This window comes from Castor canadensis, chromosome 1, assembly GCF_047511655.1.
Source record: "Castor canadensis chromosome 1, mCasCan1.hap1v2, whole genome shotgun sequence".
Lineage (NCBI taxonomy): Eukaryota > Metazoa > Chordata > Mammalia > Rodentia > Castoridae > Castor > Castor canadensis.
The window spans coordinates 179,873,232-179,901,145 of record NC_133386.1 but is presented as its reverse complement, the minus strand read 5'-3'; the positions used below and the strand labels follow the sequence as shown (position 1 = coordinate 179,901,145).

General features: G+C 37.1%; 1 protein-coding gene across 3 annotated transcripts in view; it reads right to left on the bottom strand.

Annotated features, from left to right (window-relative positions):
- Hsd17b12 (hydroxysteroid 17-beta dehydrogenase 12) overlaps nucleotides 1-27,914 on the bottom strand; it is a 229,380-nt gene that overhangs the window by 86,886 nt on the left and 114,580 nt on the right. For 2 of the 3 annotated variants that reach the window (XM_074044646.1, XM_020186052.2), the window contains 2 exons: nucleotides 3,738-3,784; nucleotides 911-986 (listed from right to left, as the gene is read on the bottom strand). The exons of the other annotated variant lie outside the window; for it this stretch is intronic. In XM_074044646.1, coding sequence (XP_073900747.1) covers nucleotides 911-986; nucleotides 3,738-3,784 — 123 coding nt within the window. The remainder of the gene's footprint in view (nucleotides 1-910; nucleotides 987-3,737; nucleotides 3,785-27,914) is intronic. 3 annotated transcript variants of the gene reach the window in all.

Below are 27,914 nucleotides of genomic sequence, written 5' to 3'. Positions count from 1 at the left end.
CATAGTTTTAAAGAAATCTCTTTTTCATACCAATATTTCATCATTTTACACAATATGCAACCAATGTACCCAGCATAAGTCTGGTAACAAACACAACTGGTTCTTACTACATAAACAATTTGACTTGTGCAAGTACAAGCATACAAGAATCACACTAAGAAACTTGCTGGTTGCAGATAATCAGCATACAGGGGACATGAGTCAGTATGTTTTACTACGGAAATCAACAACACTCATTTATTATTCAGGTTGGTTAAGCAGAAGTCAGTTAAGAGTCTTTGCCATTGATATAATTCAGGTGTCAAGACCAGTGGATTACAAAAAAAGTTTAAAATAGTTCCATTGTCACAGGTGGATGCTACTTTTTATATTTGTTCTTAGCACATGTGTCATGCATTTTAGAGGCACTGAAATCAAAATAGTAAAATAAATAAATAAATAAATAAATAAATAAAATAGTAAAGAAATGGAAAGGGAATCAGGTATTTCAATAAAACATGATAAAATAATCAGATAATTTGACTCTTAAGAAGAGAACCAAATGAACCAGTAAAAAGCAACAAACAAATTTTAATAATCCTAAAATAATTTTATGAAATTATTTTGAAAGATTAATTTTTAAAAATTAAATATAAAATTGTAATCCCAGCACAGGAGAGGCTGAGGCAGAAGGGTCTCAGGTTTCAGGCCAATATGGCCTACACAGCAAGTTCAAGGCCAGCCTGGGCTGCACAGCGCAGGCTGTCTCAAAACAAAGATGGTCCATCTTTAAAACAATGCCATTATCTGTATGTAAAGGAAGTTTTTTTGAAGCCTAAATAAATGTCAATGCTACATATCTTCTTAAAACATTAAACTTAGATTCACTGTCTTCCTTTTGTAATAATGGACATTTAATGTGAAAACTTACTTATCTCGCTGGAAACCTGATTCAATTTATCCTGTGATCTGCTGATTAAGACAATCTTCATTCCACGCTTTGCTAACTGAAACCATAAAAAAGACTTAAGTCATACTTGTGCACTTTATTTAAAAATATAAATTAGCTATATACCCATTTTAAGAAAACCTGACCAGGTAATAATTGAAATTAAAAAATAAATACAAGTATAATGAATAGGCAATCCAAAGTGAAGGTTTTATAGGAACAATTCCACAAATATTTTCTTTCTAATCAAGTATCAAAGCTCAGATGGTTTTAGAAAGAGACTGAATTTTATTTTTCACTGGATTTGTCTATATTGTTTGGGTTTTTTTAATTGTTGGGTGTCTACTACTTATTTAATTTAAAGCTTACCTTTAAAAAAGTTTTTGTTGTATACTGGATCTATAAGACAAAGATCGGAGGACTGGCATAGAGAACTGCAATTAAATGTTAGCAATTCCTAAAAATGTATCAGGTTTTAAATCTTGATTTGGGCATTATAATTTATGGATAAGCAAGACAAACTAAGGTATTTATTGAATAAATTAGTTAAGAATTCCCTGAGATCCGCATTCTATCTGGACCTAGCACTGTAAGTGTTGCACAGAACGAAAAAGATTTACAGGAATGTGCTTCCCACCTGAGACATATAAACACGAGGGTAGAGTAAAAACCACTGACGTGCACAAAACTTCTTAGTGCACTATTCCAGACACTTTATAAATGAGCAAGACACTGGGTTTGGCGAGCTATAAAAGATTTAGTAAACTAATATTCCAGTCTTAAATCCTAAAGTCGGTTCTTATTAAGTAATGAGTGGTATTGCAAATGAAGCTACAGAGGATCATTTTTTATAAAAATAACAAAGCTTGGTAATTTGCTAGATTAATCTGCTATAAAACCTCCAAAGAATCCATTAGGCCATACTGAGACTAAAAAAAAATTTTTAACAGGAGAGGAGGGATAGGAAAAAGCTCTTATTTATAGAAAAATATCATTTAATGAATGAAGGAGAGATATCATTAGAAACAAATCATCATTTTTAACTATGGCAATAACTAATTTAGACAAAAATTATCAATGGCCCTTAAAACTATTGAATAAAAGATTGCAGGGAGATAGGATATTTATAGTCTCAAAGTATCATCTCATATATTCCTTATTAATGACCTTTTATAATAGAGAATTATGGTAGACAGTATCTTATTATTTACCTTACCATAATCAATGATGGAACAAATGCACTTCTTTGTGCCTCTTGATAAGATGGACTCAGATGGGGAAATTTCATTTGGATATCATTTGTGCTAAAAAATGTTTATCCTGGGGCTGGCAGAGTGGTTCAAACAGTAAGAGCGTCGTCTGCCTAGCAAGAGTGAGGCCCTGACTTCAAATCCCAAATCCCAGTGCCACCAAAAAAAGCCCACAATTTTGTCCTGACTCTAATAATGAGGATACAATCAAATTTAAATTTGTCTGCAAAATACTGGCTTGGCTGGGTTTTTTTTGTTTTTTTTTTTTTCAAAGCTGGGAATGCAGCTCAATGGTAAACTCTTTCTCTAGGATGCAAAGAGGCCCTGGGTTCAATCTCTAGCACCACACATAAAATGAAAAGGTGTCACTGTTATAAAAGACAAAAAAAGGCCGAGGAACTCTTAATGGAAGCTAAGATACATGCATGACACCAAATGCAACCCACAATCTTTAATCGGGAGGAGGGAAGGAGGAGCTATACTGGACATTACAGGACAACTAGTAAACTTGCATATGGGCTCTATGTACCGTGTCAAGTTAAACTTCCTTTGTGTGAGCACTGCATTACAGTGAATGTTTTAGTTCTTAGAAGATTTAAGATCTTAGAAATATTTAGAGGTGAATTGTTAAGATTTCTGTAACTAATTTGTGAGTGAGCCAACCAAAAATCAGTAATAATGGCAATCATAATAACTTAAATGTGACAAATGTTAATTGGTGAATTCAGAAGGGTATATGATGCTCAGTGTATTCTTCTTGCAACTTTTCTGCAATTTTGAAGTTCTTCAAAATAAAAAGCAAAAAATGATTTAAAACCAAAAACACAAACAAAAAACATTGCAAACAATAAATAAAAAATTCAATGCATCTGCCAGGATCTTTATCAGAGTTAGGTAAGGGCATAAGCCATAGGTGTCTTTGGCCAAGACTGGTGGGCAGAGAAACTTGTCTCAAGAGCACTGCCAACAGGGACTGGCAGATTGGCTCAAGTGGTAGAGTGCCTGCCTAGCAAGCACAAGATCCTAAGTTCAAGCCCTAATACCACCAAGAAATAAAAAAAACACAAGAGTACTGCCAAAGTTCCTGTTTTGTACAATGGTCTAACTATTATACCCTCCCAGCCTTTACTTACAGTACAGAGGACTTGAATCCTTTATCTACATCTATAGACTAACCACGGTTCTTGTGAAAATGATGCCATAGATTAGCCTGCATATGTGACCACCTATTACATTTCTATCTGTTGGAAAAATAGTTCAAAATAATCATTTTTTTAAACTGAGAACTGTCCACACTTAAATGATATAAAATAAAATTACAATAAATTTCTTACAATTCCAACTAACTAGCATAGAAAGCTTTATACTTATTTTACACAGATATTTGCTTTAAATTTTTTTATGTACACAAATGTAGTATTTCTGACAAAACAGAAACAAAGAAGCATCTACTGTACTATATTTGTGTTTTTAACCTCAAAAATCAAAACTGCTATAAGAGATTATTCCATATTTGTTCTTGTTTTTTATATAACAAAAAGATCTTGAAAATCACCTACCTCTTCAGCATATGATTTTCCAATTCCATCAGTACTACCTGTGACAACTGAGAAAGGAAAAGAATGGTTTAGTTAAGAAGTGCGAGAAGGCAGTGGTCACAGTAGAACTCACCAATTAGATTTGTGTAACACTGATATAAAGAGCAGTGCCTCAGCTTGGGTACAGCTCAGGGGTAGAGTGTGCGCTTAGCATGCACAGGCCCAGCAGGATAGGAGAGGGGGAGGGGGAGGGAAAGGGAGAGGAAGAAAGGAAGGAAGAATCCAGTTGTTGAAGTTTAGGGTTGAATACTGATCACAACAGCTAAAATTAAGAAGACTGCAATATCAAGTGTTGACAAGGATGTAAAGCAATTGGAACTCTCATACACTGATGGTAGCACTGTAAACTGACCCAATAATTTTGGAAAATGGATTTGGCATTATGTCTGGAACTAAAGTTATGCTTCCTCTCTATGATCCAGCAATTCCCAAGAAATATGAGAACATCTTGTCTACCAAAAGAATGTTCTCATGGCAGACTCACTTATTTCTAGTAGTATACACGCCTAAATAGTAATCTCCAGAATGAGTAAACTGGCATATAGTCATACAAAGGATACCAAACAGCAATAAACAAAGAACTACTGAACACTGTTGGTGGGAATTGAAAACTAGTGCAGTCACTATGGGAATCAGTATGGAAGTTCCTTAAAAAACTAAAGCTAAAACTACCATATGATCCTGTCTACCAGTTCTGAGCATATAAGGCAAGATACCCATATTTATAGCAGCATCATTCCTAAGAGCCAAAATATGGAACCAGTGTAGGTACCCAACAGCTGGTAAATGGATGGAAAAAAAGTATATATACTTATTTACATATATGCACAATGGAGTATTATTCAGACATAAAGAAGAATGAAATTATGTCATGTGCAGGTAAATGGAGAGAACTAGAGATCATCACATGAAGGGAAAAAAGCCAGACTGAGAAAGACAAAATATCACGTATTATCTCTCATGTGCAGAATCTAGTCCTTAAAAATGAATGACAGGAATGTAAAACAGGTTCTGTTTGTGGAGTGAGTACCAGTGGGAAAAGGGAGGAGGAAAGGGGGGGGTGGATATGGTTGAAGTACTACATACACATGTATGAAAACAGAACAATGAAACTTACTGAAATTGTTATAAGAAGGATGGGTAGGAGGAGTGAGAGAGGGTAAATTTGATCAGGGTATATTGTATGCAAATGGAAATACCACAATGAAACCCCTTTGTACAACTAATATATACAAATAGAAAATGGGAAAAAATACAACTGCTATATAGAAAACATGAATGTATCTCTCAGAATATCAGTCACCTTTGGGTTTGGAGGTACATGACAAAGAAACTTCTGGGGTGCAAAAATATTCTATATCTTGACTAAGATGGCAGTTACATCTGTATGTAAATTCATTGAGATGCACACTTACATACATACTTACTGTTTATATCTTAATAAACTAATTTTTTAACTAAAGGTAGGAAAAGAATATGAGCAAAATTTAATTTTCTGCCAGGTGCTGGTGGCTTACACCTGTAATCCTAGATACTTGGGAGGCAGAGATTAGAAAGATTGTGGTTCAAGGGCAGCCCAGGCAAAGACCCTATCTCAAAAAAAATAAACAATACAAAATAGGGCTAGTCAAATGGCTTAAGTGGTAGAGTGCCTGCCTAGCAAGTGTGAGGCCCTGAGTTCAAACTCCAGTACTTCCACAACAAATTTCAGAAAAAGCATGTTTCTCTTATAAACTCAAAAACTTTATGGAGCAGAAACATTTGAAAATTATAATGGTATATTATCCCTAGAATACTGGATCGTGTTTGTTACATGTTCAGAGCATGGATGTCTGCTTCATGAAGGGAGGTTAAAGGAATATAATAGAGGGAACTTGTTCAAAGTACACATCTATGGAAATTAAAACAATGAAACACCCTTGTACTATTAATGTATACTAATAAATAAAGATCAATTATGTCTCCAAACTTCCCTAAATACAAGTTTTTCCACACCATTGATAGATGACGGAAAACAAATTACATTGTAACTTGTAGGATTTTCTGGTATTGATCGCAAAACTATTTCTTTCAAATTATACAAGATGGCCCCAGTTTTACTATTCAGAAATATAGGGAACCCAGCATATTCTTCCTAGCCATATCTTCTATGATCTTATATTTTCATCATCACAGATTTTCCTATTCAGCCATCATCTTTTCAGAATTTTAAAAAATGCTTTAGAGTAAAAAAGTAAAACATACAGAGAGAACCCCCCTTGTACCCATGGCCCAGCTTCACCAGCAATCAACTTGAGATTAACCCTGCTTCCTCTGCACCCCACCTACTTCCACCCCCTCACATTAAGTCAATCTCAAATATGTCACTTCATCCAAAAAACAAATAAAAGAGCAATACTAGTTGTTTAATTTTCTGTGTGTCTGTCTGTCTCTCTTCCTCTCCCCATCCTTTCATCCATTCCTCTTTTCCTCTCTCCTTTTCTTTATTGCTTCCCCCACCTCTGAATTCAATTTATTTGCTGAACATATTATGTCATAGGTTTGTGCTTTTTCACCCTTGCATTTGCTAATTGCATTTCCCTGATCTAATTTTAAATGTTCATCTGTCCTCTAATAGTTTGATATAGGTACTTGATCAAGTTCAGGTTTAATTTTTTTTGGTAGGAGTGCTCCACAGCTGCATAGTTCCATTAGGAGGTACAGGTCTGGTTGTCTTTCTTTTTGTATATTAGCAGCCACAGATGATCACTGCTGTGATCCATTATTTCACTAGGCACTGTGAAATAGTGATATTTGAATTCAATCATTCATCTTCATCTACTAGCTCGAATATCGCCATAGACAACGATTCCTCATTAATTGGTTACCATGATATATATTTCAATTCTTTCACCTATATCAGTTCTCAAAATAAACTGGTTCGCTAGCATTTTCCAAAGGTAACCATGTGGTTTTATCGTTACTAATATTATTAACCTTTGTTGTAGAACCTAGCCATAAGAAATTGAGCATCATATGCAAGTTCCCCCAACATCATGATCAATGCCATTGTGGTTTTCTGTAACTCCACCTCCTGAGTACTTCTGGGGACCCAGGGGTCCAAACCTTACACTCTATTCCTGTTACTGATTCACTAACGCTTCACAGGTGAAGGACAAACACACGCCAACTGTTTGAAATTCTCTCCTTTTCCTTCTCTTTAATAAACTTTCCTGTATTCTAAGATCCTAGAACCTCACTCCTGCCCTGTCCTTTCAAGCTCCACTTCAAGGCAAAGAAACCTTTCTCTCTCTTCAACTCCTACAAATACTTTGCATAGCCTACATGTTCTGCTATTTTACTACTCTCTATTTTAAGTTGTATTATTGTATTTCCTTATATCTATGTGTTTTTTGTTGTTGTGTTTGTTTGTTCTTGAGATATTGTCTCACTCTGTAGGCCTGGCTAGCCTGGAACTCACCATCCTCCTGCCTTACCTCTTCCCACCTCACCTTGCTGGGATCACAGACCATGCCTAGTATGTGATCTTTATTCTTCCATCAGATTCTAGGCTCCTTGCTACATGATGTACACAAGATAGGAACTTAGTGGATATTTGCTGAATGCCCAAATGATGTTCAAGAGTTAGTTTAGTTTTTCAAGCTGCACAGAACACAAGGTTTCAGACTTGCTTTCCTGAGAACTTAGTTTCTCAAAGGTCTTCACTTTACAAGTACAGTACCTTACAGTGACACCTATTAGTCACTGACCTATGTGCAAAGGCTTTTGTACCTAGATTATCCTGTTTAAGACTACAATTGTGGAGCAAGCAAACCATATATGTGATTACCACAATGAATTGATCACAATATCAGATTTCTCACTTTAAGAGTCTTAAAATCCTTTAACAAGAATATGATTAAGAATTAAATTACAGTAAAGTCACTCAGTGTTCTGCATCTGGAATACATTTTAAAGGAATGTAAATAATTATTCTGGGTGTGTGTTTAAAATTGCCAACCCCAGACTGACCTAAGTCATAGCAGACTTTAAAACCAAAACGAGTTCTACAAAGTCCAGGATCTGTCACACCTAGAGATTCTAAAATTGCCCTTTTTCAAATTCTCCAAGTTTTGGAATTTGTAATCAACACTGTTAGTAAACAGTTTAGATCTGGAATGTCCCCCAAAGGCCCAAACCCAGCCTGCCGCAATTGAGAACAGCTAAGGCCTAATGGGAGGTCTTCCAGTCCATGGGGACATTGCCTCTTTTTTTTTGCATGTGGGCCATGCATAATATGAGAAGATTTGCAATGCCAGGTGCCGCTGCTAGCATGTGCTGCCCTCCCTCCAGAGGCCTAAAAGTAATGAGACTACCAAAACTGAGCCAAAATAAACCCTCTACTCTTTGTAAATTGATACTGTTAGGTATTTTTGCAGTAATGGGAAGCTGACTAACACAACCAGTCAGATCCTCTCTTCCAGCACAGAAATACATATTCCATCCTCTCTTGCCAAGAGTGCTATCAGTTCATGAATGAGTACCATCTTCCAATAACTGTCCTCAGCCAAAGGGCTTTGCTGCCCTGGGTAGCACATATCTAATTAGTGGTCTAAACTCAGGAACAAAGGCTAGACTCCCTTGCCTCACTTAGGCTTCTGAGGACTATCCCAGATTTAAATTTCTAATGGTATCAGCTATGACCTCTGCTACACCTGCAGCAGCTTTATTTCTCCCTCTGCTCAACTCTGCTTCCTTTACTTCCTTATAGGCTTTATCCCCAGGAACGTTCTCAACACACACACACACACACACACACACACATCAATGTCCAAATTTGTTTAATGAACATGACCTCTGATAGAGGTGTGAGGGAAGCAGTCTTTTCTATCAAAGTGTGTCGCCATCTTAGCTGCTTACAGTTCCAGGTTCTTGTTCACTGAGCTCCATTTTCACTAACAATTAACCCCTTTAAGTCTTGCTTTCAAGATGGGACACTTTTCCCATCACAGATATGTCAAGACCACAAGAGGGAACAGGTCACGTGTAGGTCGCTGCAGGCGGCAACCATTGGCCTGTTTGCTCTCCTGGCCAAGACAGCACACTGTCGGAGTTACAGACCCATGCCCTCGGCCTCATGTATGCACAGGCTGGAGGGACCAGAGAGGGAATTTCTGTATTCTGTCTAAGCTTTCCCTTATCTCCTACAAATGCCCATGTTTGTTTAAAATTGGGACCTTAGTATTCCAGGTTGTTACATTAGCTAAAAGGCAACAAAACAGCTCCCTTCTTGGGTTCTGTTATGGATTCAATTAGGCATGTTATTTTTTTATTATAAGGGGCTCCTTCCCTCGTATTAACTCTTAACCAGCTAATTCATTCTACCTTTTCCATGCTTACTAAGATAGCCAGAGTTACTGGAGATGTAATCCCTTTTTCCTTTCCTGACATGGATATTCTGATTTGAAAACTTAATTTTTGGTGTAAATTAAGAAGCTGGACTCATGCATCATGAATCCTTTTGCTAGAGGATATAGGATGCCAACCTTCCACCCAAAACGAGGCTCCCTAAATTTTCTTTGAAAAAGTTGCTGTAACACAAGGTAAACTATTATTAGAGGTTATTTAAAAAGCACCCTATAGGGGTAGATCTGAAGTCTTTAAAGAGGCCATTTTAAGTTAAGATCCAGATCTTTGCTCCTAGTCATGTCAACATGCCTAGTAAGGGACCCCCTAGAGGATGGGGATGTCCAGGGACCCAGCAATAAAGACTTGGAGGTGCAATGATTAGGAAGGGACGCCTCCATTAAAAAAAAAATTACAGGTTTAATTAATCCTGCTCATTGAGGTGTAAGGAGCCATCCATCCTTAAGTGTTTAGATTAATTGTTTCGAATAAAGGGAACAGGGTATTTAGGAAGAGGGAGGAGGAAACTTCCCCATTCCCTGGCAAATAGTTCAATATAAGGGAACGGATGCAGCTATGCACGGCTCCATTTCTGTCTTTTCTTCCTTCTTTCTTCTCCATGCACAAATTGAGACAGCACAGGAGAAAACACAGTCCTAACGATTCTCCCTTATGATTTTAAGAGTGCGGCTTATTGAGCTAAGGGTACTACTAAATGTACAAAATTTTAAAAAGGAGGGATTAAGAAAAATAATATATGGCCAAACCTAACATTAAGATGTCTCAGAATTGAGCCTTAAAAGATTCCAATTGCAACTTTGATATTTTGAGCCATTTATGTTACTTTTAAACTGATTTTGAGTTTCTGCATTTTGTCTAACAGGGAAATTTGGATTCTATTCTGGTCTTTAGCAGGGAAGAGATGGTACATATTAAAACAGGAGGTTTAAAGGGATCTGTTGTGATTTGCATAAAAATTAAAGGCCCTGAACTTATCTTATAGCTACTCTAAGGAAAATTCTAACTTACGCATGGTTTAAAAGTCTTTTCTGTGAGTGCACTCTAGTTATTTGTATGTGTCTTTTTGTGTATGTCTATTAATCTTGCATTTATGATTGTTCTGGAATTCCAGGTCATCTATGTGTGCTTAAATTGACATTTATAGCACGCCTAATTTAAAACCTTTTTTTGTATATGCATGTGTTTAAACAACTTTAAAATAATTCTTATCATAGTTAATGTGAAGAAATTGCTGATTCTGATCTCTTCTCTCCTTCACTTCTGCTACTAGTTTTTTAGAAAAACCAGGTTTTCAAGGTTTTATTTCAACCAGGTCTAACTAAACTATAGGCATTATTTTATGGACAGCAATCTTGATATGTTTCATTCTGTCTTAAGTGTAACTTACACTCAACTCTCTTTCATAATTGGATCTATTAACAAATATGTCTTTAAGTTACTTGTACACACACAGTTTAAAATTGCCTTTCTTCATGGGTCTATATAGTAAAAATAAGGCTAATTAAAAAAGACAATTTTATTTAAATTTAAAACTCTTATAAAAGTTACTTTAAAATACAAGTCAACAAGTAGAAAGGATATAAAAGGGCATTAAGTATGTGTTTGGGGAAAAGTTGAAGAGAGAAAGAGTACTTTTGGATGAGAAAGAATTTTGTAAAGAAAGGTTTGTCCTAAAGATTATTCTCAATAGAAAAAAAGAGGGATAAGGACAAACCAACAAAAGGTTCAGAATGTTGTATGAAGGTCCTGAGTAACTCTTAAATGTTATTATCTAAAGGATTTCCTAAAGTTAAAATATAATAAATTGTTATAAAATTAACACCTAATTCTGTGTCAAATATTTTGCTCTTAGTAACTGCTAAAAACTGGCTTATAGGAAAGCCCCTCCCCCCCACCCCGCCAGAGAAGTAGTTGCTTGTATACTGCTAACTTTATTGAGCGTTTGACTGTTTAGGAAACTGAATTCTAACTAAATCAGCTTATTTAAGTATCTGTCTTTTCAGTGATTTTAATATTCGTATTTTATCAAGGCAATGAATTGCTTATGGAACTCATCGGGGTTTTGACTCTTTAGGAAACTGAGTCCTAATTAAATGTCTTTTCAGTGACTTTAATATTTACCATGCTAAAAACATGTGGGCTGTGTTTCTAAATTTCATTTAAATGCTACACAAAAGTTTATGGGGTTAAAGTTATAAAAGTTTAAAGTGACCAACACATGATCAATTAAAAAAAAGAAACAAAAAAACCCCAATTCTATTTGGGGCACTAACACTGTCTCCCTAAGCTTGTAAGAGGTCTAAAAGCTTTGCTAAATTTTACTCTAAAGGTAAAAATTTAAATTAACAGCCCTAGTAATCCTAAATTTAGATAAGCCTTTGATACTAAAAGGCAAGACATTATATTCAAAAAGGGAAAAGCAATGCAGCCTATTGCTTCCTATGGGGAAGCAAATGTAACTTGTTTGAGTAAAAGGCACTCACGGATGTGGAGGCATTCATCTTCCCCCGAAGGCCTGTAAGTTTATCCCAGCTGTAAGTATTTAAAAGAGCCATACTTCAAGAAACATCATTTGTTTACAATAAATATGGAAGTTTCTTTATATTTGATTGTGGGGCTAGTACTGTAACTTTTTGCAATATGACCTTTGCTTATGGATCAGTTTCTCTGAAATTGTGTGCTCAGTCTCTCTTCAGTTCTATCATCCCTTAGGAAACAGGGACTGCTGGCCCAGACTCCACCACTGGAACTTCCAGTGCATCCACACTGAAGGGAGATTACATTTTGATCTGGACTTGGAGGGACCTTATCAGGTGTTACTAACTACTAAGACAGCAGTATATACTACTGAGACAGCAGTGTATACCATTGAGAAGGGATGGACCCCCTATACACGAATAAAACAAACTCCCAAAAAGGAACGATGGCCCATGTCTTCTAGTCCTGGTGATATAAAAGCAACCTAAAAGACTGTAAGAGGGCTGTTATTCCTTTTCTTAATATTGCTCAGACCTCTTCTCCTTTAGCTATCGAATTTGATGTGTGCATTATAATATCCTGTGGGGATCTTGAGAATCAGCGTTATATCCAGACTAGGGATATATAACGCTGAGACCAAACCATATATATGTGTGCAGACCCCACCCTTTGATTTCAAAAGGTAGTTATAAAGGTTGTTACAGTCCCTGTTATACACGGCAAATGACAGGATGGACAGCTACACCTGGGGCTTATATCTCACCATACTATGGGATGACATGGGAGAGGAATTAAAAGACAAAATCCATCTTAAGAAAGTTACTCCCCCTGCCAACTGCCAGCCCCTCCAATGCAACTCCCTTAGGCTGATCATAAATGATTCCCATTCTCTGACCACAGAGCCATCTGTCTTAAGACACTATGGAGTAGGAGCTAATCTTATTGGGAACATCGATCCTATAGGTTCATTTCTCTTAGAATTGCTCAAAGAACCTGCTACCACAACACCCTCTAATGCCCTGTCCCCAACACTATCCCATAGTTCCATCATAATCAGACTGGGACAACTGTAGTGGAATCAAAGATCTAAGACAGACTATAGCCATTAAAACCAGTTATGGGGAAACGAATGCCTGGCTGGAATGGGTTCAATATTCTGTCTGCACATTATACAAAAGCAATTGCTGCAAAATGTGCTACAGGAAGATCAGAACCCCAAGTTGTCTCTTTCCCTCTGGGATGGACCAGTGACCCTGCTGATATGGCATGCATGATTGCCCTCTTCCGAGAAAGGACAGTCTGAGGCAATGGGTCTTACAGGACTTTGTCACTACTGTTTCCTGAGATTAATGACCATGAGAGGTTAAAGCTGTCTTGGTTTATCAGACCCCCGTCTCAAAGCTCTTAACTATGCCTTTGCCTCTCTAGGTGGAGGGAAGGTTAGAGTTTCTAGGAAATGCATCCCGGTGCAGTGAAGGTCGATCCTTTGAAGAAATGGGCAATATGTCTACTCTAACTGTTGCCAAGGCAGATGTCTGGTGGTATTTGACAGCCCTGTCAAATTGTGGTGGATCTTTACTTGAGACTCTTCCAGTCAAATGGATTGAGACTTGCACTTGTCCAATTGCCTATACTTTTATCCTGGCATTCTGGAAACTCAAACCTCCCCTAACCAAGGAAAGACAGAAATGAGATCTCCTTTCCTCTGGAGGGCCATTTGACTCCCATGTTATGGATGCCACTGGGGTCCCACGAGGAGTCCCTGATGAATTCAAAGCAAGGAATCAGATAGCAGCAGGATTTAAATCAGCACTATTCTGGTGGTCCACTATTTAAAAAAAATGTGGATTGGATTAACTATATCTATTATAACCAACAAACATTTGTCAATTATACTAGAAACGCAGTAAAGGGAATTACAGAACAACTAGGTCCCACCAGTAAGATGGCATGGGGAAACCGGATGGCTCTAGACATGATTCTGGCAGAAAAGTGAGGGGGGAATAATGTGTCCTGATTGGGGGCAAATGTTGCACATTCATCCTCAACAACACAGCTCCAGATGGGACCATAATCAAGGCTCTCCAAGGTCTGACAGCCCTGTCAAATGAACTGGCTAAGAACTCAGGGATAAATGACCCTCTTAATAACTGGCTAGAACAATGGCTTGGAAAATGGGAGTGATGACCTCAATCTTAATGTCCCTCATTGTTGTATTTGGGCCAATGGCTTTAATTGGGTGTTGTGTTACACCCTGTATAAGGGTACTAATTCTTAGACTTATAGAAACCGCCCTAATTAAGCAAACCCCCATATTGCACCAACTGTTGTTGAGTACAGCTGAAATAGAGAGTCAAATAATATTAAATGAGTTTGAAGAAAAGAATAAAAACTAAAAGAGGGGGAAATGTGAGGGAGGCAGTCTTTTCTATCAAAGTGTGTTGCCACCTTAGCTGCTTGCAGTATAACATTAGCCAACCACGAGCAGATTGTGCTCCCAAGCTGGACCAATCCGAGTAAAGGGGCAGGGCCCATGTGTTAGGAATAGAGGACAGACTGCCTGCTCCTCCTTGTGCTTGTTGGTGTCAGTGTGCCTGCACACCCTTCTGCAGAAGTAAACTTTGCCTTGCTGAGATGATTCTCCATTTCTGTGTCTTCAATTGTGACTCTGGTGGTCTTTGGGAGTCTTATTTAGGTGAACTACTGAGAACCTACAGTTAAGCTCCCTTCTTTCTTAAAGTTGATTTTATTTACATCAAAGTAACATACATAGTTAGAAAAATTTAGTATTCTTAAAAGGTTCATATTTAAAAAAAAAGCACTACATCACACCGTTCTATGTCCTCCTACTATTCCAAACCCAGAAGCTACTACTTTCATCATTTCTTTCCTGCTGTTTACTTTCATGTTCTAAATCCTAGCTTATACTGTTGTTTCCTGATTGATCAACTTTTTATTATTTACTGACTTTATAATTATACTTAATGAAAATTTCTCCCCTTTTGTTTTCCCCATCCTTCCAATGAAGTTATACCACAATATCTATCAATGGCCTGTTTTACATTATTTAATATTGCAAACCAATTCTAACATTAACCATCAAGAGTGAGTACAGGGCTGGGAATGTAGCACAGTGGTAGAGTACTTGCCTAGCATGCATAAGGCTTTGGGTTTGATCCCCAGCACCACCACAAAAAAAAAAAAAGTACAGATCCAGGTTAAGGGCAAGGTACCAAACAAGACTATGCTCATTTCAGATGCCAGACACCAAGTTCAGAGGTTCTAGAGCTACCAACAACCCCCTCACCACAGGCTTAATAATTCACTAGGACAGCTCACAGAACTCAAGATAACTTCTAGTTAGTTTTATTATAGAAGACAAATATCAGGACAAACCAAATGATGAGAGTAAGGTCTGAGAGAGTTCAAATACAAAGCTTCCATGCCCTCTCTCTAGGGCATGGAATCAGGTTAGGCACATCACCTTCCTGGCACATGACTATCTTCATCAACCAGGAAGCTCTACCCAGCTTCAGTGAACAGAGGTTTTGTGCTTGTTTTTTTGTAATCAGGTTTCATTACAAAATACATTGACTGAATCATTGGCCACAGGACCGAACTCAATCTCTAGTCCTCCTCCCTTTCCCCCAGAGGTCCACACATTGGTCTGTTATCAAGAGGCTCAAATCCTTAACCTCTAATCACTGTCTTTCTGGCAAGACCAGCCCCACTCTGGAAGCTATTTAGAGTCAGTCCCATCATCTTACTAGCATAAACTATGGGCCCACCTGGAATAACAAACACACAGGGATTTAGAATCTCCTACTCAGAAACCAGAGACAAGGGTTAGTCAAATTCTTTGTTATACAGCCAGGCACTGGTGGTTCACTAGCTACTCAGGAGACAGAGATCAGGAGGATCGCAGTTTGAAGCCAGCCTGGGTAATTAGTTCAGGAGACCCTATCTCAGAAAAAACCTTCACAGAAAAGGGCTGGTGGAGTGGCCCAAGATATAGTTACTACCAAAAAAAAAAAAAAAAAAAACAAGCAAACAAAACTTTGCCATACAATTATTGTGGCCAAATAAATGTATTATTCGCTACTGAGCCAAATACTAAAATAAAGTTCCATTTCATTTCCTAGTTAACTTTCCATTCCTTTTTGTTGTTGTTATTGTTCCTCTTAGCAATCCTTGCCAAAATCCTCCAGCTTAAATCCTGCTCCAACCTGGAACGGTTACTCTCCTACCCTATTGTGAAGCTCTTGTTCAGAACATCATCTTGGGAATTTTCTTGGCCTCACTTCGATGTGAAGCTCTTGTTTTCTAGATCTTGTTTTCCTTCAATATGAAAGAACATTATTGCCCGTAGCTTCCCAGGAACAATGCATGGAGACATATTTTTAACACACATAATATTTTTTTTTTTACATTTTAAAATAGCTTGAGATTTACAAAAAGGAAAGAAAAAGAGTGAAGATAGTACAGTTACCTATATTCCAAGTCCAGTTTGTCCTATTACTAACATCTTATATTACTATAGTATATTTGTCACAACCATGAACCCATATTGAAATAAATAACTAAAGTCCCTATCATAGATGTCCTTAGTCATTACTGGATATCTTTTTTTCTGTTTTACGATACTTTCCAGGATAATCAAATTCATTTAGTCATCATGTCTTCTTATGTGACAATGTGAGTCAATTTTTTTATCTTACATAACTTTTCAAGTCTATATTCAAACATCACACATTATAGTTTGACTGGGTATAGAATTCTAAGCAGGAAATAATTTTTAACAAAAAATTTTAGACAATGCTCCATTATTTTCTAGCGCAAGCACTTGAAGTGTTTTATTCATAGTTCAGACCATTTGTAAGTAACATGCTTTTTTGTCTCTGGGGTTTTATGATTATTCCTTACTCTTTAAGGCTGCCAAGATAATATACTTTAGAGTGGGTGGTTGCCATTCATTGTAGCCAGGCACTAATGGGCCTTAAAATTCATGACTTTCAATGAGGGGAAGTTTCTATTAATTCTTTGATAGTATCTTCCCCATATTTTTCTCTTTCTAGAATTCTTATTAATCGGGGACTTGGAAGCATGGCTCAAGAGGTAGAAAGCCTGCTTTGTAAGTAAGAAGCCCTGAGTTCAAACCCCAGCCTCACCAAAAAAAAAAAAAAAAAAAAACTAAAAGAAATCTAACCTCTAGAATTCTTATTAATTGGGATTTGAACTTAGCAGTTTCTCTATCAAATTTATTTTTCTTTTTGTTCTACTTTCCTGTAAATTTCTTCAATTTTATCTTCCAAATGACTTTTTAAGTTTAGGTTGTCAGTTTTCAAACCCGAAAAACCCAATTAAGCTCTCTCACAACATCCTGTCCTCTTATATCTATTATCTTCTCATCTCTGAGGACGTTAATTATAGTGGGTGCATAACTGTGTATAATACAATGACATAAGACACTCTGGGTATTCAAAATCCTACAAGTCACCAATCTCATGATTAGGATTTTAAATATTTAGCAGGAACAATATGACTTTAAATTTCATAGATATCTGTCTGGTGCTTTTAGATGATTTTTAAAACGTACCATTTTCCCACTTTCTAATATGTCTCAAAACCAAATCCAATGCTCTACAGTCGCATATAAGTCAATATTATCTCATGAGTACATTTTTTTTCTAAGAATAGAGAAGTCACAAAATTTTGGCACAAAGAAACAAAAATAAAACTGAAAACTCAGAGTCCCTCTTAGCCACCTCTATAGTACTGTAATCCTACAATCATCAGTGTTAGAAAAATGGCCAGGCAATTAGGAATCAAGTTATCATTTCCCCACAAAAAGAAATGACAAATCCCTTAGTTCTCCAAGCTATATGTTGGGTAATACATTAGCAATAATGTACAAATATAACCAAGTCATCTGTTAAACACCCCATTCTATTATAAAAAGTTTTACTCAATGAGTGTAGAAAAAAATAAATTTATTTAAGGTTTGGGGTGGGATAAGGCAAGGACTGTCCTGCTTTTTAGAGATATTTTTTCTTTGCTTTAAAGCTCAAATCTTCCATCAGTCTTTGCAGAAATATCATCTGTAGTTAGAGAATCCTTCCAACCAGTTTAATATTATTTTATTTTTATAAAATAAGTGTGATTCTCACTACAAAGATGATACTATATTGTCTCGGGAGTTAATATTGTCATTTAAGTTTAGGAAGCTAACCAAAGTATACCATCTTAAATCAAAAGCTATTGGTGGTTACTTCTAGGGAATTAGAGAAAGAATACTTTCTTATTCTCTTTATGGCTTACATTTTTTAATCACGTGCATGTTTTCCTTTCCAAAAGAAAAGTACTTTAGTACTAGGAATTGAAAAAGGTACAAACCAAGTCAGCAAACTCTTCATCTACTCCAGTTTCCCAAAGTCAGTATTTTCCGAAGGTTACTTAATATTTTCTTAAAACCAATCACTCTTTTTTTAAACAAAATATAACAGAAAACTCAATTACCTGATCACTGTTTACTTACTTGATTTCTATAAAACACCGTTAGTTTCAACTAACAGGTATACACTATTAGTGTAATATATATAAATCTTTAAAATACTCATCAATGTAGTATCAACATCATCTCTTGATTTATCTTTTGGAAACACAGATATAAGCACTCCCACTCTGATATATCAACTTTCAATGAAAACCAAACGAAAAGATCAGTTTCCAAGTCATGCAAATTAGAAATATTGCTTGTGTGTGTGTGTGTGTGTGTGTGTGTGTGTGTGTGTGTGTGTGGTTTCTTAAAATGAAAAATATCTAAGCATTCACAACACTCAAATGGTAAGACATGCAAAAACTATCCTAGGAACCCATTCTTCATGTGTCAAATGTACATCTGGGCCTGAGCCTGCTAGTTGCCTTCCTTAATAACCATACCTCTCTTCCTTCTTTGCAAAAGGACACTGATTTTGGCCAACTATGGTGGTGCACACTTGTGGTCACAACAGTCAGGAGGCAGAGGCAGGAGGATCATAAGCCTGGGCTGCATAGTGAGTTCCAGGCCAGCCTGGGGTACACAGTGAGACCCTGTCTTACAGAGACAGAAAAACAGACAAGAGGACACTGAGTTTTAGTTTAGCATACTGTGACTTTGAATCATTACTTCCCAGATCTCTTTTCCAACCTCCAAAGCAGCTAGGTGCAGCTATGTGATTAAATTCTGGGAAAAGATACAAGCAGTGCTATGAAGGACTTTTAAAGAGGTTGCTTAAAGGCAGATGACTTGGCAAGAGAGGTCCCTTTTTGCCCTTCACCTAACCAATTCATAAGTGATAGCTGTAGCTCCAGCAGTCCCAACCAGAAGTCACCATTGAGGACAAAAGCTTCAGAGGAATCAAGGACCCAGGTGACCCCACTGAATTACTATGCCATTATTCATTGAAACTTTTTTTTTTAACTGATGACTACAGAGAACCAACCAAAGAAACAAACAAACAAAACATATAAAAGTTCTAATCCTTAAAGTGGGTGAAAATAGTTCGTACAATAGCATTTGCCTGGCCTCATTCTTACCCCTCTCCAGTCCATTCTCCACACTGTGGCCAAAGTGATCACTCCCAAGTGCAAGTATGAACATCATTTCCATGCCAAAACATGTCAGTAGCTCCCCCTGATGTATTCTTTACAAGGTCTTCTATGAGTTGACCTCATTTCCCACCATTTTTCTCCTTCCACTTACTGCCCCATGTTGAAATGTTTCCTGTTCCTCAAGGCATGGTCTCTCTTCAACTCTCAATATACAGTTCACTATGTTTTCAATGTGTCCTTACCAAAATTCAGAGTGTTGAAACTTAATTGCCAATGTGATAGTAGGAAGAGATGGGGCCTAAGAGGTAATTGGGCCATGAGGGCCCCTTCCTTATCCATGGGTTAATTATGGACCTTACAAAAGAAGCTTCAGCATTCATTTGGCTTTCTTGCCTTTCTGTTTTCTGCCATTCAGTGACACTGCATTCCCGGGATGCAGCAACAAGTTACCATCTTAGAAGGAGAGAACCGCCCTCACAAGGAAAGTGAAACTGCTGGCACCTTGATCTTGGACTTGCTAGCATTCAGCATTGTGGGAAAATAACTTCTGGTCTCTTGAAATTAGTGTATGGTATTTTCTTATAGCAGCACAAATAGATGGACAAACTCTTACTAGTGTTTTGCTTCCATCCTTGAGGTGTTCACTGAAACATCTCCCCTCCCATTACTCCTTTCTTGACTGCTAGACTCAGACCCTCATAGTTCTCTGCCTCCATAGTACTCTGTACATTCCTTTCATGACTTTAAAAGAGAACCACTTCACTCTAATGTGCCAGTCAAAAATGGGATTATGCAAAGGGGAGATGAACCACTTTCATGGTTTCATTCCTGAAGGATGGCCATGGGTGTAACTAAGGTAGAGGAAGGGATGAAGGGAGGGGGAGGAGATTTTAAAAGGCTGTGTCTTCACAGATAAACACCAGAAGCAGAACCCACATTTGCAAGCCTTTGAGAAGATGGAAACTGACAACTATAAAGAATATCCCAATTTAGCATCCAGAAGTGTCTAGCTTGTTACAGATTATATAAAATACTGGAAACTGACCAGGGCTCCACTTACAGATTTTATACAGTCAACAAAAATACTTTAGTTTGTATAGGTTAAAAATATTCTACTCTTTTTGTCCTCAACTTGCTAGGAACAGATATTTTTAGTAAGAACCCAATCAACCTTATCAAAATCAAACATCAAAAATAGACTGGAGGAACACTGGAAGCAAACATGCTATTTTTAGCTCCTCTGTCTATTCCCTGCCACTACCCACTAAATCTGAGTGCAGAGCCCATGCATAAGAGCTTAGTTATTCCAAGCAGGTTCCTCCCTGAGACCCTTTTTTTCTCCCTGAACACCTGAATGCAGAAAGCACTCGATTGATTAAAGATTAATATTGCTGCAAACCATGACAGCTGCCTTTCCTCTGAGTGTTTGGGGGGGTTGGCTGGGGGGGGGGCGGAATAGAAAGTGGCAGAAAGCTTGCATCAGTATTCCTCTTAGGGATCTATTACATGGTAAGAAAATTGCTATTTCAATTCCCTTTTGTTGCTAAAAATAGCCTCAATTGATTTAAGCAAACAGTCTACAGGCTTAGCAATGCTGAATTTAGAAACCACTGAAGTCCCTGAGAGCAAATGCTAACCTAGTCTAACACATGCCAGCTCATATTTAACAAAGAACAAAGAAGAGAAGCATACAGGGTGCAAGTTAATAAAGCAGCAGCAACTTCCTGCATTTTTATTAGAGAGAAATAGTGAGGTGATGCAAAGTAAGAAAAGGCAACAATAATTTGTTCTCCCAGTCATATTTTAATAAAAAATGACTTTTTAGAAAAGTGTAAGTTTTCATAAACTCAGACATGTGGGCATTTTCCACAACACCATGGCCTGAGGTCATATACACCTTTTTTCAAACATCGAAGTTTACTATAGAAAGAAAATGCTTGATTCACAATAACTCAATATAGAGTCCACTGTCTCCCCCTTAGTCCTTAAGAGTACCCATTGAGCAACCTCTTGTTTCTCTCCCTCTTTCTCCACCTCTCTCTCTCTCCTACCTCTTCTCTTGACCCAACCAGATACTGTACAATTATAGCCTGCCACTCAAAAACTAACAACAACTCAAACAAATAAAACACATTCAGGTAACTAGCATTCAAGCATCAAATGTCTATGGGTTCAGAACAGAGACAAGGAAGAAACTGAAAAGCAGGATCCTCAAGGTAGCAAATTCCCTGGGTGACTTCCAAGCAAGGTCATGTGATTCCTTCTGGGGGTCCCAAAACCCAAACACATCTGCTATCTAATTTCTTCACTTTACTGGTTTCTTCATTTACTCCACCTTAGTTCTTCACTTAACTAAAGGCCTTTCCAAATATGATTCATTTTGGTTAATGCTACATCTAAAAGGCTGTCAATCTTCATGCCTCCATGTGATAGAGTAGATTCAAAGCTTTCTTTGGGAATACCCAAAATGTGAGGTAAAGTGAAGGAGGCCTCAGAAGAGCAGGAATTCTGAATGACAATGAAGAAGTTACCACTTTTGAATCACAGGGCCACAGAGAGACCATGTTGGAAGGGCTTAGCCTCTTGCTATTTTAGTACAAACACAGTATATGGAGTGGTTAAGAACAGCAAGGTTCAAGTGCAAGTTTAAATTCCAGCTCTGTCCGTTATCAGAAGCTAGTTAACCTCTAGTGCCTATTTCTTTATTTGTAAAATGAATACAATACTATTTATCCCATTGAGTGACTGTAAAGATTCGATGAAGTATGCAGGTCTGTAATACTAGCTACTCAGGAGGCAGAGAGAAACAGCTATCAGGAGGATCATGGCTCAAAGGCCAGCCTAAGCAAAATGTGAGACCCTATCTCAAAAATATCCAACACAAAAGAAGGACGTGACTCAAGTGGTATAGTGGCTGCCTAGCAAGTATGAGACCCTGTGTTCAAACCCCAACATTGCAAAGAAACAAACAAATAAATGACTCAATAAAATAGTGTTAATATTAGTACCCACCACACTGGACCATGAGAATATTACACAGGACAACGTATATAAGGTCCTGACCCAGAAACTGGACACAGTATTCTCAATAAAATGTTAGTGACCTGCCTAGGAGTGTGAGGAAATGGAAAGAGTTTAGAAAGAAAAATAAAAACTTCTTTAAGTTTGATGTGACATCAAAAACAAGCAAAACCAAAAAATGGAAAACCTGGACTTCAAAAATTATTTGTACATCAGAGGACATTTTCATGAGAGTGAAAAGACAACCTATATAAGAGGAAAATATCTGCAAATCATGAATCTAAGAAAGGTTTAGTGTACAGAGTATATGAAGAACTGTAACTCAACAAAAAGACAACCCAATTTAAAACTGGGCAAAGGACTTAAATAGACATTTATCCAAAGATATACAAACAGCCAACAAGCACAGGAAAAACAAAAATGTTCAGTATCATTGGAAAATTGCAATTGAAAAGTACAATGACAAACTCGGTTGGTCATAATTTTAAAAAATGGAAAATAAGTGTTGGTGAAGGTATATATAAAATAGTGCAGCCACTGAGTAAAACAGGTAGGAAGTTCTTCACGAGTATTCATAGCAGCAGAATGACAACAGCTAAAAGGTAGAAACAACTCAAGTGTCTATCAGCTGAGCAATGGTTAAACAAAATATGCTATAGCCCTAAAATAGAATATTATTCAGCCATTAAAAAGGAATAAAGTACTGATACATGTTACAATGTGGGTGAACCTTACATATAAACATCATGCTAAGGAAAAATAGTAGACACAAAAGGTATGACTTTCATGAAACATCTAGAATGGGTATATCCATATGCAGAAAGAAAGCAGAGGGGTGACAGAGTGGCTCGAGGGGTGGTGCACCTGACTAGCAAGCATGAGGCCCTAAGTTCAGATTCTAGTACCTCAAGAAAAAAAAGAGAAAGAAAAGCAAGCACATTACTGGTTGCTAGGGGACAAGGGAAGAAAAGAAGGGTAGTGACTGCTTCGATGGGTGTAGTGTTTCCTATGGAGATAATGAAAATGTCTCAGATCCAGAGGACAGGATGCTGCACAGAACTGTTAGCATAGTAGATCCCAGAGCAGTACACCTTGAAGTGCTCAGCAGCTAACTTGATGTCATGAGAATTTTGTTTCAATTAAAGAAAAAAGAAAGCTTTAAAATTTTTTTACTAAAGATGAGCTTTTTACTAAGGGCCAGGCCAGAAAAGGAGATTACTATTCTGCATCGTCCCTTAAGCTGGAAGTAAAAGTTCAACCAACATATCATTCAGTTTTCACTACCCCACACTGTGGAGCCCACATTTGGATCGTCCCCGCAGACAGAACAGCACTTTCACTGTATCTAAATTTATTGAGTACCTAACATGTGCCAAACACAGTAGCAGGCACTATCTTTTTAAATTGTCTCAGCAATCTATAAGGTACAATTAGTAGCTACCCAGAACAACTCTGTGAGGTTGTAAAAAATAAGACCTTATTATAGTACCTAATTTTACAAATGAAGAAATAGTCTCAGAGAGGTTAAATGACTTGCCAATAGTCACACCATTTTAAATCTAATCACCAGAACATGATCTACTACACAATGGGAATTGCCGTATAAACTCCGAACTCCTGCATCTGTCACATTTAGCAACAGTGTGCTGTGCATACACAAATACTCCTTGTTCGTCTATAAATGCTGGATCCCACTTCATTTTCCACTATTCTTTAACCAGCCTCTTAACTTCAGCCAAACTGCCTCGTTTCTCAACCAGAACACACCAGGGAATCCACTCCATGTTGTGCCCAAGTTACTTCTCACGCAGAGAATGACAGTTCTTTTTGTGTTTGTTTAGTGGTACTGGAGACTAACCCAGGCCTTGGTGCACATCCTCTACCACTTGAACCAAATACCCTGCCCTGAGAATGGTGTTTTTCTTAACTTCCTTAGTCATCAGTCCCTTTTTAATAACCTGAACTTCTAGGCTTCATGGACCAACGTCCTGACTAGTCTTCCTATTAAGAGAAGCCAAATAGTGTGCACAAGTTCAAAATGACTGAAGGAAACAAACAGAACCAATTTCCCTGACTTTTCATCTGGTTTTTAATGTTACTGATTAATGAGATCAGAAAAAAAAAGGAGTTGATGCCATAGTTATGAGACTGTACCTTTCATGAGTCACGCAATCCTGGTTTTACTTTCTTAACATGGCAATTGTCCTCAGTGATCAACATAAACCCAAACACTCCCTCTATTCCTATGTAAGAAATTGTAACGACTAAATGGCTACAGGATTGAAGTTACTTCAACAAACTGTCCAAACTGGAAGAGTACTAAAGCTCAAAATAAAAACCAGCTTTTAACACCTCATGATGGTACACATTTAATTGGTAAAGTAATAACTAAAGATTTTTTTAGTTTATACACAGTATGTAAACACATCAGTAGGAAAATAGTGCCTATTACATAAACGCCTTTGAAATATATAACTCTGGATCAACAAAAGTAAGTTATGATGAGATCTTCCTTGTGATTCCAGTAATTAACTTTTTTACAATGGTCCAAATGTATACAAAGCAAGGTATAAACACATCAGGAGGATATTGTGCAGATTATTTGGCTTGTTTCAACCCAATTAATCCAGCTGAAGATTTCAAGGAAGTTCTTCAGATCAGAAGTGCATAAACTCTCCCAAAGCAAAGCATCCTTGGGTTTCTATTCAATCTGTTACTTCCCACTAGGAAGCTGTTTCTCCTTTTAAAACACTAGGTTCTTCCTATTTTGAACCAGAGTCTCTTAGTAAGTAATCACTTAAGGATTAAATACTGCCCTAAAGGCATGTATTTTCATCCTTTCACTAAAATGTCCTCCTCATATTTCCAGGCACTTAAAAACAAAGGAAAAAAATCAAACCAATCTGCCTATCTTCCTGACTCAGGCCTGATCACCACCTTCAAAACAGCCACCCCAAAAGATAGCTTGATAAACAATTTATGCATAACTAAAATAAATAATGGTAGTATCAACCACAAATTTAAGGAAGGAAAGGAAAAAATGTTCATCTATTTTCTCCTAATTTTCTTTTCACCCCTAAAGATCTAAAATCAGGGAAGCGCAAACAATTCCTTCTTGTATAGAAAATCTGGCTAGATCCTCTTTCTACTTTTTAGGAAAACCAAGACTGCCAGTGAAATTATGCTAAGCAATTTAGCGAATATCACATTTCAGAATGAACACTCAGGAAATTCACTTCCCAATTGAATCTTTTTAAAGGAGCTTAATATAATCCAACACCTTTTTCTCAGTTACAGGAATTACATTCAACAGAAAACAGTGGTGGGCTGACTAGCAGTCAGGAAACCTGTTTCTAGTCCTGGTTCTGCTAGCTAAATCAATATGAATTAGTAGTGAACATTTCTGAGCCTCAGTTTTGGCATCTTCAAAATATACTCACAGACTAAACGAACAGCCAAGACCCTATAATTCCATGACTATCACGAATATGAAGTCACAGTAATGCCCTCTCACTCATCTTTAATTTCTAAAAACAACAACAAAAACAAAACCCACGATATATATCCACAAGTTTTGGAAATAGTGTAAATCAAGTCAGAACTGAGATTTAAAATAATAAATTAAGGCTATGACGTAGCTAGTGGTACAGCATTTGCCCAGCATGCATAATGAGGCTTTGGGTTCAATCCCCAACATAGAAAAAATTGTTTAAAGTTTAAAAAAAAAAAAAACTATCAATGATTTCCACTCTTCTCCCAAGAAAGATAGAAAACTCGAGGATAGTTTTTATGTAACTTTGATTTCTCCAGTGAACTTTTGGTGGAAGTACTAAAATCAGGCAAAACCATTTTCTGCTTGTCATTTGAAGTCTGTCTTAGGCAACTTCATGGCTAAGCTACTCTCCCAGACGCAGTGGTTGGGGAGCAACTCCCTGTCTCGGAGCATTGTGCAGACAAGGGACACACACTTTCTTCTCTCTAAGAAACTACCTACACCTCTTCAAGAGGCAGAGGCAGAAGGATCCCACGTTTGAGTCCAGCCTAGACAACAAAGTGAGACTTTGGCTCCACTCCCACCTCCAAATAAAAAATAAAAAAGAGGCTACCTCTTACAAATAAAACTCTTAACAAAAGATTGACTTGAAATATAATCTTGTACTTTTCAATGATATTATTTATTTACTTATATCTCTTTTTATTCTACAAAGGCATTGTGGACACTTACTGGTCTCTAATGAAAATTAAAAATTTAACAGTTTCACTATCTGAACCAGAGTTCAAACAGAGAAAGAACAAGTTCTCTGATACTGAAGTTTACACATGCATTTTCTACTGACCTACTCACTTATCTTGTGGGTAAGCTGGAACAATTTAATCTACTATTTATATTCTGAAAACACCTTTACTTGCTCACAAGAATAGACACTACTAAATTTATAAATTCAGTATTAGATTCTATTAAATATACAGTTATCCTTGTTTTTCTTGTTTGGTCATGGATCCTTAAGATGCAAGGGTACCTGAGACAATTCTTTAAATGTCATGCCTTTATATGCCATCTGCTGGCCCATTCTAACTTAATACTTATACCTTTCCTTTTTATGTATGCAGAATGAGCATGACCTCTAAAGATGCCGGTATTTGGCAAGACTGCTTAGAACAGCAAAACAGAAAACATTCGGGCTGTGTAGGTATGGCTCAAGGAGTAAAGCAACTGCTTTGCAAGTGTGAAGCCCTAAGTTCAAGCCCCAATCCCCCCAACAAAAAAAAACAAATAAAACCATCCACTGAAACCATCCACTAGGAAGGCACCACTAAATTATAATATATGATTACAGAACATATATAGGGTGTGTGTATAAACACTATATATATTTATATGTTTATAAATATATATATACCATAGAATCATGGTATGCACTAATCTATAGTACATCCACATCTATAATATAGATAGAATATATTATATAGCACAGCATACCAATACAGTGGAACACAAATGCAGCTACCAAAAATTATGGCAACAAAGAGCTGTACATGGTGTCATACACACCTACAGTCTCAGCAAGGGAGGCTGTGGCAAAAGGATTGCTTGGGCCCAGGTGTTCAAGGCAGCCTGGGCAACACAGCAAGACTACATCTCAAAAAAAAAAAAAAAAAAAAGAAACGTATTAACATTGAAAGCCATCTATGATAGGTTACTAAGTGAAGACAAACTGGAGCAAGTTGTGTGAATCAAAATTGAGTATTTTTGCTTTAACAATGTTTAAGCCTGGGAAGACCCTTGGGATTTCTAGTAACCATTATCTATGAGCCAAAAGAACTTACTAATAATCTAGCTCATAAATAAGCCCATTCCTAAAGGCAGTAGTAGAACTAACAAGTACAGTAGTTACTTTTTTAGATTAAAATATATTTAGCAGGGCATGGTGTTGCATACCTATAATCCCACCACTCCAGAGGCTGAGGCAGGATTGTGAATTCAAGGCTTACCTGCACATAGTGAGACCATGTCTCAAAAAAAAATTTAACATGTGAATACATGTGTGTCCCTATGTGTTGGAAAAATTCTAGAGTCATATATAACAAATCTTGGTAATTCTCTCTAGGTAGAAGAATGTAGATTTTAATTTTCTTTTTCTT